The sequence below is a fragment of the Salminus brasiliensis genome, chromosome 6, assembly GCF_030463535.1.
Source record: "Salminus brasiliensis chromosome 6, fSalBra1.hap2, whole genome shotgun sequence".
In the NCBI taxonomy this organism is placed as follows: Eukaryota; Metazoa; Chordata; class Actinopteri; order Characiformes; family Bryconidae; genus Salminus; species Salminus brasiliensis.
In genome coordinates, this window is record NC_132883.1 from 34,404,321 (window position 1) to 34,418,587 (window position 14,267).

The 14,267-nt window shown below is 37.7% G+C and overlaps 1 protein-coding gene across 1 annotated transcript; it reads left to right on the forward strand.

Moving 5' to 3' along the window:
• Nucleotides 1-7,343: 7,343 nt before the first annotated feature.
• On the forward strand, nt 7,344-11,497 carry parapinopsina (parapinopsin a). Its single transcript, XM_072682612.1, has 4 exons — nt 7,344-7,677; nt 8,646-8,974; nt 9,340-9,582; nt 11,339-11,497. The coding sequence occupies exons 1-4, from the start codon at nt 7,344-7,346 to the stop codon at nt 11,495-11,497; spliced, it is 1,065 nt and encodes a 354-aa protein (XP_072538713.1).
• The last annotated feature ends 2,770 nt before the right edge of the window (nt 11,498-14,267 follow it).

Consider the following 14,267-nt stretch of genomic DNA (forward strand, 5'->3'; position numbering starts at 1 on the left):
CATTATTTCTGGTATAATTACTATTTTCGAGGTTTGCTAGTGGAATAGTACAGAGAGATGAAAATGAAAGAAATCTTTGTATTATTGTACATGATATATATGAATCATGGGTGTAAAGTTAGGTATGAAATAGTGAGATAAGGTATCTGATAAAGTATTTTCTTTAATGTTTTTATTTATCCCCTAATGTTTTTATACAGTGAGATTTTACAGTGAGATTTCTCCACCTGCACATTCGGTAGTTATGCCACTAAAGGTACATACACTTTAATAGAAGTTTATATAAGAACATTAGCAGAAAGGATCAAGTCAGTTATACAAAACCTGTTTGAGACAGAGAGAGAGAGAAAGACGGGAAAGAAAACATAGTAAGTAAGCAAGTTTTTACTTAACTCTGTGCCAGATTCCCTCTATCATTAAAGTCCAGGATTTAGTCAGGGATCCCAGCCAGAGCATGTAAGGTTGGTGCACTTTGATTAGTATGCAGGCCTCTGGGTTTAAACCAGCAGTGCCAGTGGTGTGTTTGTGAGTGTGTGTGTGTGTGTGTCTGTTTCCTTCACCAAAAAACTTAAGGGAGCAGAATGCTGCACACAAACACACACCCACACAAATCGAATCCCAAACAAAAACAAGAACTCTGTCCCAATCTGGTCAGACAAAAGGAATCCAGAGCAGCAGCCCCAGGGCCACAGACTGCTCCCTGCACCAGCACACACACAAAAACACTTCTGCTATCAGGCTGAAACACATGCCGGTCAGCAAGTCCGAACTGCTGCTTCTTACGCTCTGAGGATTGATAAACACATTCCACATACACACCCACACGCACACACACACATTATGAGTTAGCACATGGCATCTATGACATCAAAAAAGTGAGACAGAAGCTTGCCAGACAAAAAAATCAGTCTGACGCATCATTCCGTGTCTAATACCCATCGCAGCTGAGGGACCCCGTACTGGGTTCAAGAGAAAAGTAAACTCGCTAGCTTAAATCTGCCTCAAGATGCTGCCACACACATGTCCACAGTAGCCACAGCAAAAGGGATTTTGCATGCATCTCTAACTTGTCAAATCTTTGGTTTCTATGCAGTTCTGTGTTCTATGATGCATAACAGACATCGCAGGAGGTTAGTCGAAAGCAGACTGTTGTGTTTTTGCATTCAGAGCTCTGTTTGGATTGGTAAGTGCTTATTATTGTTCTTTTACATCAAAATAATGATAGCATGATTGACCTCTAAAGTGTAGTATAGTGGCACTATAGCAGCACATTGTTTTAATTTCCAGCACCACAACTAAGCTGTGAGAGTTACTGATTCAAATGCACATGACAAAAGGTAAACAGTTGAACTGAGCGCAAAGCAATTTGCTGTGTCATGTGGTCATAAAGGAGTATCCATGTACATGACTGCCCTTAGTCAAACATAATAGTATTGTCCATTTTTCTATTGTGGTTCTTATACACACCATTGTTCATGTGTTGTACTTGGTGACTCAAACACATATATATAAGTCTCACTTTTTAGCCACAATATTACAGCAATGACACTGATTAGGTTTATTTACAAGAAATGGTAGCTGCTATGGTTATGCTATAATAGGCCATTTATATTGGGCCCAACGGGTTGACAGATACTTAATAAGGGACTATACATCCCTTTGCCTAAATAACAACATAATTATTTTAATCTAAGGATTACACCTGTCTCACCAGATAGTTCCGATATGGGTCCAAAGTGAGGACTAGAGAAGAGATCTGGTAACTCTGCTGGTCAGTCAAAGTGTCCCAGTGTTCTATAATGTCTGTTGAACCAGTCAAACACAGATTTCGAACAACACATCCTTCAGTTCCTCTGGGAATGTGTGAGTGTTAGTGTTTTCCTCAGACATACAGTAAACCCACAAAGTTAGTGGAACAGTGGACTGAAATGGACTGGAACTCAGAAGACTGGTGTAATCCTTACACAACAGGAATGATGCTGATATTAAGGCTAGGGGATGCAAAACTAGGCATTAAAGAAGATTACTGTAACAGCTCAAGTGAAGTTTTTAGAAGGCCTTTTGGAAGGGCAAGGGATCAAGTCAACATAAATGTAGACTTCAGCAGCAGAACTTCAGTAGAAATCATTGGAATTGGACATGGTTTCCTTTCCAACCCTGACAAAACACAAGAGAAATCTGTTTATAAACCATATAGAGCAATTGCTTTGCCATGTCCACCCTTGATTTTAATGTAAATAATTACTTCTATTACTAGCCTAGCTGAGGGAAAATCCCCACCTCCCCATATTATGTATGTGGTGCATTTATGTAAGAGTCAGAGAGTAACCTTTATTTGTTCAATGCAATTATGTACTATTTATTGATATTTCATGAGACAGAATAGATACAAAATAGGAGCCCTTACTGCCCTTAAAAAATATAAAAGAAAAAAAAAGAAAAAAAACTCCTCAAAGCCATGCCAGACCTGTCAGACTACAAAAACGAATTAGATAAACAGACCTTAAAGCATCTTCTTCTGATCTGAAAAAATCCAAAAGTGTTTCTGTTCATTTTTCCACTGTAGGAATAAACCCATGGGTCTGAAAAATGTGAAACTCAACAAGAAGCTCTTTCTGAGAAAAGCAAACAGTCAGTACTGGTATTATGAGAACAACTGACCAACCACCCCCTGACCTCAACATCATTGAATGTGTTTAGGACTACTTGGATGGTGAGAAGCAAAAGAATGCTTTGGAGGGGTGGTAAATCTCACATTTCTCACAAATCTCTCTGCAAGTTTATGCAGGAAAGCTGAAAGCAAGTCTCAGAAAGCAAGAATGGAAGCTGCAGCAGAGGTAAAGGGTAGACTCGCTAAATAATAAAATATTTAACTAAATATTTAATATTTAGTTTCTGATGCTTTTGTGAAATTTTGTTATTACTATTTTGTATTTGATCATTTCTATTGTTCCTGATGCAGAAAAACTAATAATTTGTACATAGGTGTGACGTTAAAGTGTGCATTCTGCATGGTGAGGTGAAGGCATGATGGAACCAGTATTGAAGTGTTAGAAGAATGGAGTTTACTACAAAGGAGCTGTCTGTGGTTCTGAAGAGGATTTTGTACTTTGAGCTGAGATTATTTAGTCTGGACAGACTGGAATGTATTCTGTGATGTGTGTTTGTATGTGTGTGCATGTGTGTCTGCCACACTTTTAAATTCACTAGTTGAATTTAGGTAAATGTAGCATTACAAGTCTTTTCCAAGGAGTCTTGGTGAAGTGTATGGTGCTTGCTTGTCTAAGGGAACTGTAGTTCCTAGTCTGCCATGGGGAACGGCATTTTGCTACCCATGAATAGTATGAATAGTAATAAAAAGGAACAAAGAGAAAACATAGAGATTGTGAAGAAAAAAAGTAATTGGTTGCTGGTTCACATGCAGACCTACATAAACTGAGTGCTTTAGTGTTTACAGTCATACTATGTGTAAAAAGCTGCTGTACAGCAGCCTTATAAAGGATTAAAACTATACTGCCATCTAGTGCCAATGTCCTGCTTTGTTGTTGCTCAAAATGTCATTAAATAATTTCACTTAAGATCAAAACAATAAAAATGGTGTCTAACAAAATTCAGTTCCTATGCTGATAAATGCTATATATACTCACTTCCACGGTTTTCTCTGCTTTTCCAGAGAATATTTTTAAGACTTCAATGCATGATAAGTGTCATAATATAAGGGCTTGCATCCACAGACATCTTTAACATTAACATAAAAAATCCAGTTCTTATCAACTCTTTACTGGCTTATGTTTACTCACCTTTACAGACAGACCAGTGGCTGTGCCCTTTCAAAAATTAGTGGTAGAGTTTAAATTATTTACCCACTCCTTTTACTTGATGACTCCTTTTACTTGATTTTGTATAAATAAAATAAAAGGTCAAAATGATGAAAACATATGCTTAGCTGCCTAAGCACAGTGGCTTACTTGCTGAACTAGTTTTCCAGGACATTATAATTTTTTTCAGGAAATGTTTTTGAGTGTTTCAGTGACAGATTCAACATTTCAGAAATTTGTTTTTTTGGGAAGTGTAGACAGATGTTAGGGTGACTAAAGTTAACATTCAAAAAGGTAAGGACCTTTTCCTTTTTATGTGTTTTCAATCTTAAAGCATACACAGCTCTCTTTCAATTATGGTTCTCTAGAAAACTGTGGAACTGTGGAATAATTAAAGCACATAACACTGTAATGTATGGTTTAATCACATTTATTGTTATTTATTGTATTAGTTTAAGTGTATTTTGTTCTTGAAAAGGCATTGGATTAAGTAAATATAAAAGTAGACCTCAACAACTGTAAAAAATCATTGGAATTTATAAGCATTGCCTGTATTTCTTACCTTAATTTCTCTCTTCCCTGATAACATAAAAATGACAGATGAGTATTGCACTAGAATGGGCCTTCAAAGAATCATGCATCTAAGGTTTTCCTGCATAAGAACAGGCATTTAACCAGGCAAATAACTGAAGCAGCCTTGAAGAACTCCTTGTATTTTGTTCAAAGATCAGTGTAGCGTTCAATTTGGCAAGATTTTCTACATCAGCCTTGCCAATTTCTACTAGCCTTGCCAAAGGATGCATTAACCATGAATCTTCAGGGTTCTTGAGGAAACTATGATTCTCAAGGTGTTCTTTAGGGGAACACATGTAGTTCCTCTGTAGCACTGCTGAAAAAAAAAGATTACATGCTTCTAATTGAGTCATTATTTCATTAATGTAACACTGACATTAACTCTAGCCTTGTTCATTTCACCATTGTGCTGAGAGTAATGCTCTCACCTTCTCACCTTGTCAATACACACATACTGTGCACTTGCACATTTGTTCTTTTTTATCCGCCAACAGCTGCCTGTGGAACGTAAGAGCATGCAGGCTATGGAGCTGTTTGTTTGTGTCTTGTACAGAGACTTTACCAGTAATCCAGTGTGTTATATTGGGGGAGCAGCCGTGTGTTAATAATGCATGCAATTTGCAGCACTAATATGATTGCGTGTTGGAGCCCGTACGCATCTTTGTTTGTGTTTGCAGATGTACTGCTCCAGACTAAATACATCCACTGATGCATGAGGAAACCCTGTTTCACAGGAGTGAAATTATAGAAGAGACTGTGTCCAAACACGGAAAGGAAGCTGTACAGGTATTAAAATCAGGGGCTTTTGCCCAGTTAGAATTCAGCTTTTAATCTTTTAATCTAATTATTTCTTCCACTGCATATTACAAATGGTTGTCACCGGCTGACCTTAATTCCGTCCACAATGGCTCCACACACCTCCATCTTTATAGCACTTCAAAAAATATGAGAATAAAAAATAATAATAATAAACAAATACATAACAAATACAAATAAATAAATAAACAATACAATGTGATTGACATGTTGATGATCAGTTTTCCTGGTCGATTAAAGATTATACTTATCATCACTGCAGGAATAAAACCTTGCATTTCTGGAAGGTTAACTGTAGTGGTTAGAACAAATATAAAAAAAGAATGATCCATTCTGTGTTGTGGTGGCATGGCTTGGGAATGATCCAGAGAACTATGCCAGCAGGAATGTGAGCTCCTAGTAAGTCCACCCATACATGCTGGAATGCTCAAAGAGTAGAGGCCTAATGCATGTGGGCCATTTTTCCCCAAGGATCATTCATAAGAAATCTTTCATAAGAAAAAAGCCTGTCAACAACTGCCAGATATATGTTATGTCAAAAAGATCAACTCTTACCCAGTTCTTATCTTGTTAGCTGGCTAACAATCTTAATGTGCTTATAGCCAGCTGTTTTAGTAAATAGTACAAATCCACAAATAGTAGGAAATATAAAAAGTCAAAGAGATGAAGTATTTTGAGTCATTCTCAATTGTTCAATAAGTTAATGTCAGTGGTAGGGTTGCAGAGTGTTGATCATAACACAATATCTCTATATTTCACACCCTGTAGAAAGATATTAAATGTATTAAAATTTAAGAGCGATGGCAGCTCAGAAGGTCAGTCATGATGAGATTTTGCAAGTTCAGCAACAGAAAGGTAAATGTAAATTTAATCAAATACAACATGTTACTTAACACAGGACAGAAGCTGAAAGTCACTACAGCTAAAGGAGCAGGTCTGATTAGCTGACGTCTACTGTACAGTGGCGCTGCCTGGGGGAAACTTTAGGATGATTCAAAGGGCCTGTGATTTTCCTAGAAATGCCCTTAAAAACATTGGCAGAGTTATTAAAGTTGTGGGGCCCAGTGTTATATTGTTCATCGGGTCCAAAATCCCTGGCAGCACCCCTGCTACTCCCCTCGCGGTTTAAGTTGGTAATGCATCTCGTAAATGCGTTTTTTACAACCTACACTCTAAATTAATGCAGGATGTATGGGGCTGCCATGTCTACCGTGGCCCCTTCGGGGCACAGTGTTTTTCTAACTGTGCTCTTCTAACCAATAAAAAGTAATAAGTAATAATAAGTAATAACTTTACTGAACCAATAACTGAATCAAAACACTGACTACTGACTACTGTGTTTACAGGTTAAATGGTTGAGATAAATAATATGAAATGTTTTTTGAGAACTCTTTCATATATGAGAGAGAAAGTGCAAGAGAGAAATCCTTATCATCTTTGACCCAGTTTAAACACAGACACTGCTAATACCCAATACACAGTACCAGGAAAAGCTCAAAGACCCCTTATCCTAATTACTGAAAGATGGTCAGATGGTCTATTAATCTACAAAACAGGATGGATGTAGGCAACATTTGAAATTAGTAAGGTCACTTTTAGAGAATAAAATTCATTATATGAGTTATATGATTTTTATAGAAAATAGAAATGTTCTGTTTACTTACTGATTACTTAGGATATGTTCACTATATTCTCCCAATTTGCATAGTTTTGACAATTATAGTAATATTAACATTCTGTCACCGTTGATCATCCAGTCATATAGAGTATCTTTTCACTGTAAATAAACCATATGGGGGTCAAAAGTCAGTAAAAGACCTTCTTTCTTTTACCATAGAAAAGGTGGGCAGTCAATCAAGATGAGTGCCACCATTGATCATAGATTTCCCAGCGAATAAGCTGTCAGAATAATTCCATGCACAATCCGGATCTAAGGATTTTCTCCAGTGACTTATGTCACTTTCTAAGAAGCCATATTTGCTGGAGCTAGGCTCCATAAAAAGTGAGCAAGGGTATTATATGGCTCCTTTAGTTAGGGTACCATGCTACTGGATGAGGGACAAGCTAATTTTTCTTATGAGTCAGTTCTGCCAGATCTTTCTTGAAGGAAAACCTTTGTTGTGACGGGGGCAAAAAATGGACCACTCATTTGCTTTCACACAGGCTGACATAATGTTCCAGGGGTCAGTGAATGATGACATCATGCCAAGGATAGGCTACACCATTTTGGCACTCATTATTGGTTTCTTCTCAGTTTCCGGCGTCGTCTTGAACATGCTGGTGATTATCGTGACATTGAGACACAAACAGCTCCGTCAGCCACTAAACTATGCTTTGGTCAACCTGGCAGTGGCAGATTTGGGCTGTGCTATGTTTGGGGGGCTGCCAACCATGGTCACCAATGCCATGGGCTACTTCAGTCTGGGCAGGGTGGGATGTGTTCTGGAGGGCTTTGCTGTTGCCTTCTTTGGTAAGTCTCACTTTCAGAAACCTATTTTGCTGGTGAAATTGTAGTGTGACTTCTTCGTATAATCTATTGTGTATTATATAATTACGTAAAGCAGGGGTTTTCTGACACAAAAAGAATGTTGCAACACTACACTGAATGTCTAAACAAAGGACCTGTTATGTGTCGATTGTTTGGCCAATGTGCTGGAATAGTGTCCAAAATGTGTTAGAAGAGTGACCAAAAGTTGCTGAAATTGGATTAGTAATAATATGCTGGAAAAAGATGTGCTGAAATAGTGACTAAAATATGACGGAATAGTGATCAAAATGTGCAAAAATAATTACAAAAATGTGCTGGATTAATGACCAAAATATGCTGAAATAGTGGCCAAAATGTGCTGGAATAATTACCAAAATGTGCTGGAATAGTGACCAAAATGTGTAGAACTAATTACCAAAATGTGCAGAAATAATTACCAAAATATGCGAAAATAATTACCAAAATATGCTGGAATAATTACCAAAATATGCTGGAGTAGTGACTACAATGTGCAGAAATAATTATCAATATATGCTGGAATAGTGACTAAAATGTGCAGAAATAATTACCAAAATATGCTGGAATAGTGACTACAATGTGCAGAAATAATTATCAAAATATGCTGAAATAATTACCAAAATATGCTGGAATAATTACCTAAATATACTGGAATAGGGACCAAAATGTGCAGAACTAGTGACCAAAATATGCTGGAATAATTACCAAAATATGCTGGAATAGTGACCATATAAATCTTCATGGTAACAGTCTAGTGCAAGATATCTGATGCAAATGTAAGCTAACTCAAGACCTATATGCAACATTAAAATTGAAAGGAATGTATACAATCTATTTGAATTAATGTAAGAAATTAGTCAGTCCCAGCTGTAGGCCATTTTTATTGCCATGGAGCAAAACCACTACAACAATCTCTCTTCTACCTCTATCAGGCATTGCTGGTTTGTGCTCAGTTGCGATCATCGCCCTTGACCGCTACATGGTGGTTTGCAGACCCATGGGCACAGTCATGTTCCAGACCAGGCATGCTGTGGCAGGAGTGGTGTTCTCCTGGGTATGGTCTTTTGTGTGGAACACGCCACCACTGTTTGGATGGGGCAGCTACCAGCTGGAAGGTGTGATGACCTCTTGTGCTCCTGACTGGTACAGCAGAGATCCAGCCAACGTCTCTTACATCATGTGCTACTTCATGCTCTGTTTCGCCATGCCTTTTATGACCATCATTTTCTCCTACTCACGCCTCCTGTGGACCCTACATCAGGTACCATCACCTGAAACTCACAGAATAGTAGAGTTTTCACAGAAATGATAGGGGGTGTGATGGGGATTCCCTGACAGTAGTTATTGCCTAGTTCAGATACTAGGAGGTAAAATAATGATTATTTACGACTTTGGTTTAGGTGTCAGGCTTCTCAGTTTGTAGCTTATGTAGCCAATTTTTCCCTGTGAAAATAGTAAAGTTCTATCATTTAGTTGTAGCTAGACAAAAGAAAAGATAACAAACATTTACCAGCAATGTGTCGTCCATACAAAAAAGCTCATGTATTGTGTTAACATGAATTTGTTGAGTCAAAGAAATGGGAAAAGAAAGTTAACTTGGTCTAAAATCTTTTTCTTACTTCCTAGGTAGCCAAGCTGCAAATGGCAGAAAGTGGAAGCACAGCTAAGGCGGAAATGCAAGTGGCGCGTATGGTGGTTGTTATGGTCCTGGCCTTCTTGCTCACATGGCTGCCCTATGCATCTTTTGCCCTCGCTGTGATCTTTGATTCCAACCTCTACATTGACCCACTGATTGCCACGGTTCCCATGTATCTGGCCAAGAGCAGCACAGTCTTCAACCCCATCATCTACATCTTCATGAACAGACAGGTAAGTGAAAGGGAATCAGGCTTACTTTCTGAGAGTTGGTGAGTGCACTTTAGTGCTGTAGCAACACATTTTACCAAACATATTATACAGGTGATCTGCATGTTTTGCATATTTACTATATTTAGCATGATTTACAGTAAAGCTTCACCTTCACCCCCCTCACATTGGCTACAAAAAGCACATAAAAGTGTTTAGTTATTAGTTAGAGCAGTAACTTCAGTTATTACTGAAGTGTGAACTACCGGAAAATGAAGAGAGGAATTAAATGATTTTCACTGCTGTTGTCCCTTGTAGTGTCATGAGCAGATCAAATAGCAGGAATATAAGGGAATCAGTTAAATTAGCCACATGTCCTTGAAAAATAAACTCTGCAATTCATTTAAATGACATTGAATAGTATTATTATCACATGGAAATAAAACTGTAAATTAAAACCATCATATTAAATCAGTAAAGCACCATGCTAAACAGCTGTTTCGCCACTATGCCAGGCTGTGCCTATGCGTATGGCTATGCGTGCACATAGTTTTTATGGTTGTTATAGCTTCCCTGCATGCTTACAATCCCTCCTCTAATCCAGTTGTTCCATGCAGTTCCACTATCACAGCTGTTTTCAGACTATTCTATGTAGTTTTATTATACGATTTTACTGGTTTTTATTTTTGTAGCCAATGACCCAAAGGTTGCATATGGTTCCGAGACTGACAGTTGCTGGATGCTGGATATTTTACCATGGTTCTGTAGGAAATCCAGTCAGCTGGTGGAAAATGACAATTTCAACCTTGTTTTAAGTAATAAGTTACAGACCTCTAACTAAAGATGCTGTTCGCCAGTCAGTAGCTTCAGATGCATTCAATTCTAAAATTAAAAAGATTTTAATAACACATCATTTTGTAGCATTTCTATTGGCCCATTTATCATCAAAAGTACGAAGCTCTACTAAGACACTTGTCATGAAGGGGTTAAATAATGTATTGTTATTTGATGAGTCATTTTTGCCATTTTCCATTTTTGGTTCTTGGATTGATTGGAATTTTGATGATAAATGGGCCAATAGAAATGCTATAAAATAACATGTTATTAAAATCTTTTTACAGTGACTTCCATAGAAAGTTAAGAAGGTTTCTTACTTCTTATGGAAAGTTATGTCTCTGGAAGGATGTTTGGCCAGCCAGGTCTTTTTCTTTTCCCTAATTTTAGTGTTAAATGCATCTGAACCTACTGACTGGTGAACAGCAGTCTTTAGTTAGAGGTCTGTAACTTTTTTTTTTAACTGTTATTTTCTTCACACATATTGCATAGCCAGACACCAGCTTCTGGCGTTCCTGAGAAGCTTAGCCCATTCCTCACTGGTAAAGGTCTCCAGTTCAACAGTATTCTTGTAATAAATGTAGTCTGATCTCTACATAAGTCACCATTTTTGACAAATACAATCCAATTAAATGTTTAACACACTAAATAATAGCACACTATTCAATCTGTTTTGAGAAAAGCAATTTTGTTTGTTGCTTACATTTGTGTACCTTTATTTAATGGGCAAAGAACCTGTGAACCACACAATTCAAATTTTGGGAAGTGATAAACACAACATTCTCAAGAAAAGACATGAGCATTACAACTTTTTGTTTATTATTAGTGCTTGTCTATAAATATTGGACTTCTGATCATTTACATTGTACCCCAGAGCTGGGGACGGCGGTGGTGAGACCACAAGGCCTGGAATTTAATATTAAATTCCTCTCTTTCCCACTCCTAGTTCCGGGACTGTGCAGTGCCATATCTCTTCTGTGGGAGAAACCCATGGGCAGCTAAAGTTGGAGAGTCTGAGGTGGAAACTACAATGACTTCAATCAGCAAGAGCAACAAGGTGTCCCCGTCATCGTCCATCTCTGCCACACACTCTTCTATCACGTAAACACACCACAGTGTAACAGGTTCAGACTGTAACCAAATCCCCTTACAATGTCACTTTTCCACTGCTCTTTAAAAGGATTTCAAGGTTGTTCAATTCCACCCTTAATTAACTTTATTAATGACTCTGCTGAATGCTTTGGTCCCTTGATAGCGTCACTGGAATGTGGTACGTCTAAATCCCTCAAAGAAGAAAGCTAATTTTATATGCCTCGCTCCATCTTATCAGGAATTAGTGAGTATAAAGCACAGTTGTGTTCCTCTGTTGTCTGTTTGTTTTGAAGAATAAAGAAAGCGCTTCGACTTAACTTGCCTCTATTGTCTTCTAATAGTCAAGAGAATGCCGCAAATCAAAGACCAACTCCCAACTTGAAATCTTTTATGCTGAATTGGTGAAGCTGAAATGAAAGCATACTTACTGGAACCAGTTTCCGGATGCACATCTATTGGGAGGGTCGTTCTGTTCTTTTTCACAGCCTTTTTGAGTCTTTACTGAAGGTCATGTACTTGTGTATTCCTTCTTGTTGACAGTTTTTTACACTTCTGCGAGCACTGCCAGACTTATTAAGAATGTACATTATGTGTGTCCTTTTGTCCTTCATGTCCAAAGACAGGAAGTCCACAGACGTCCATACAAACTGTTCCCAAAGAGCAATGAAGGGAAAAGAGTGAATCAAATGTGGCTGTTGCTGTAATGACCCAGGGGCTTCAGCAGCTTAGTGAATAGCAAACAGCGCTGCAGCACAGTGGGCCAAGAACACAGCCAATTAAATTGTATGCAAAGTACAGATGAAAGGAAGAAAGGATTCCCCTCTCCTTCTCTCACTTCCTCTAAAAGTGACTCTAGCAGATGTCTGAACTGTCCAAACTGCAGCCATAACTTGTTTGCCCCTAAAGAAAAACTCCAGCATTTTCTCCAACCAACACTCTTATAAAAAGTGGTGCCTCAAAGAATTCTTAAAGTGATGCCTTAGAATAATCTTTAAAATAAAAGAGATGTGACTGAAGAACCTTTCATTTACATTTATATTCACATTTAAGGCATTTAGCAGACACTCTTATACTGTACATTTAGAAAATACCCTTAACTAGTTTGGGTCGGCTAGGATCCAAAAGGACCTCCAAGCTTAGATGCTACTAAATACAAAAGTCAGTATGGAGACCACAACACTGGACAGTACACTTCATCCAAGTACTCTCGGAAGAGATGGGTCTTCAGACTGTGTTTGAAGACAGTGAGCAACTGTTCTGACACCCAGGGGAAGTTTGTTCCACCACTTCGGTGCCAGGACAGAAAACAGCCTGGATGTTTATCTTCCATGGATCTTAAAGGATGGCGGGTCAAGCTAAACTCGAACGGCTCAAGTACTCGAGTTATACTTGTTAAATTTATATATATATATATATATATATATATATATATATATATATATATATATATATATATATATATATTGTTGGGACTTTTAGCAAGGCCTGTGACTGATAGGGGCTCTATAAAATGTATTAATTGAGAATTTTGGCAGAATTGATGGAGTTGTGTATTATCTCTTCATGGGGCCCAAAATCCCTGAAAGCGCTGGGATTAGCTTCACATGGGAAGGTGGAGTAATGTATTTTTACCATAGGATGTCTGTAAAATTAAGAAAATAAAGAAATTCTGCATAAATTCTGAGATGGGGGTAGCCTGAATTTACATACTGCCATCACTTCCAAAAATGTCCTACCTGACTATGACAGGGGAGGGTTTGTGTAAATATGAAGGCTTCTGCAGCCCCTGATAGGCTCCACTTATTGAATAGTCACCCAAAGTTCTTGCTGACGTCACAATACTTATACATAGGGCAGTTACATAACTGTACAATGAGTTTAAATGTAATGTTTATTTTCTAAGTAAGGAAACATATCAATATTATGATCTATGGTTATTCATACGCCACAGATGCTACAGAGAGAGTTGGAAAATGCTGGAGTATTCCTTTAATGCAGTATAGTCCTTTCCACCAACTTTGTGTTCCTGAGCTGGTTGCATACAAAAGGGTGCTGGATGCAGATCATAGGTTAAGGTAATGACCCCCCAAGAAAGATAATACAAAAGAAAAATAGGAGCTGTTAGAATGCAGACAGTGTCTAATTACCTCTATCAGTCAGAGCTGGAAAGATACACTGCCTTAATACCAACCAGCTTCCATACAGAGATTTAATTAGACCATGTTAACAATTTAGTCACAGACTTATCCAGCTATGCCTTCGCTAAAAGTGTGGAAATTCATTAACCCTTTAACAGTTACACCAAGAAATACATTTATTTATTGGTAAAACTGTGTTCCTGGATGCACAAATCAACCAGCTGGTTGACTTGCCCAGTTAGGGTAATTCTAGACATTGACTATAATTAACAACAGAACAGTCACTGTAATGCAATATATTTTAATTTTATGGAAAAGTTTATGATGATATCTATATCTGCATAAGAGTAAATTAAATGTTTATGTTTACCTACCAATCTGGATAGCTGTAGCTATAGTTATTCATTGCAAAGTGTTTTTCAATAAGGCTCAGCTATGATGTCTATGGCAGAAATTATATAAGTATATATAATATAAAATATAAGTATTATTAGCTCATATCTTATTACATGAAAAGGTATTGATTTTAAAAACACATACAATGCAGTCTAGCAAGGAAATTGGCTATGTGATCTTGTGCAGCGTTTATGCTGAGCTAATTTTAGCATCCAGTTCTCTTTACCCTGACTGTGCAACACACACATG

What these genes read in the sequence shown, in the direction of transcription:
- parapinopsina (XM_072682612.1), top strand. Translation starts at nt 7,344, where the DNA reads ATGGACCACTCATTTGCTTTCACACAGGCTGACATAATGTTCCAGGGG. An exon ending in TCCTGTGGACCCTACATCAG is followed by an intron (nt 8,975 to 9,339) that starts GTACCATCACCT and finishes CTTACTTCCTAG; the next exon opens with GTAGCCAAGCTGCAAATGGC. An exon ending in ACATCTTCATGAACAGACAG is followed by an intron (nt 9,583 to 11,338) that starts GTAAGTGAAAGG and finishes TCCCACTCCTAG; the next exon opens with TTCCGGGACTGTGCAGTGCC.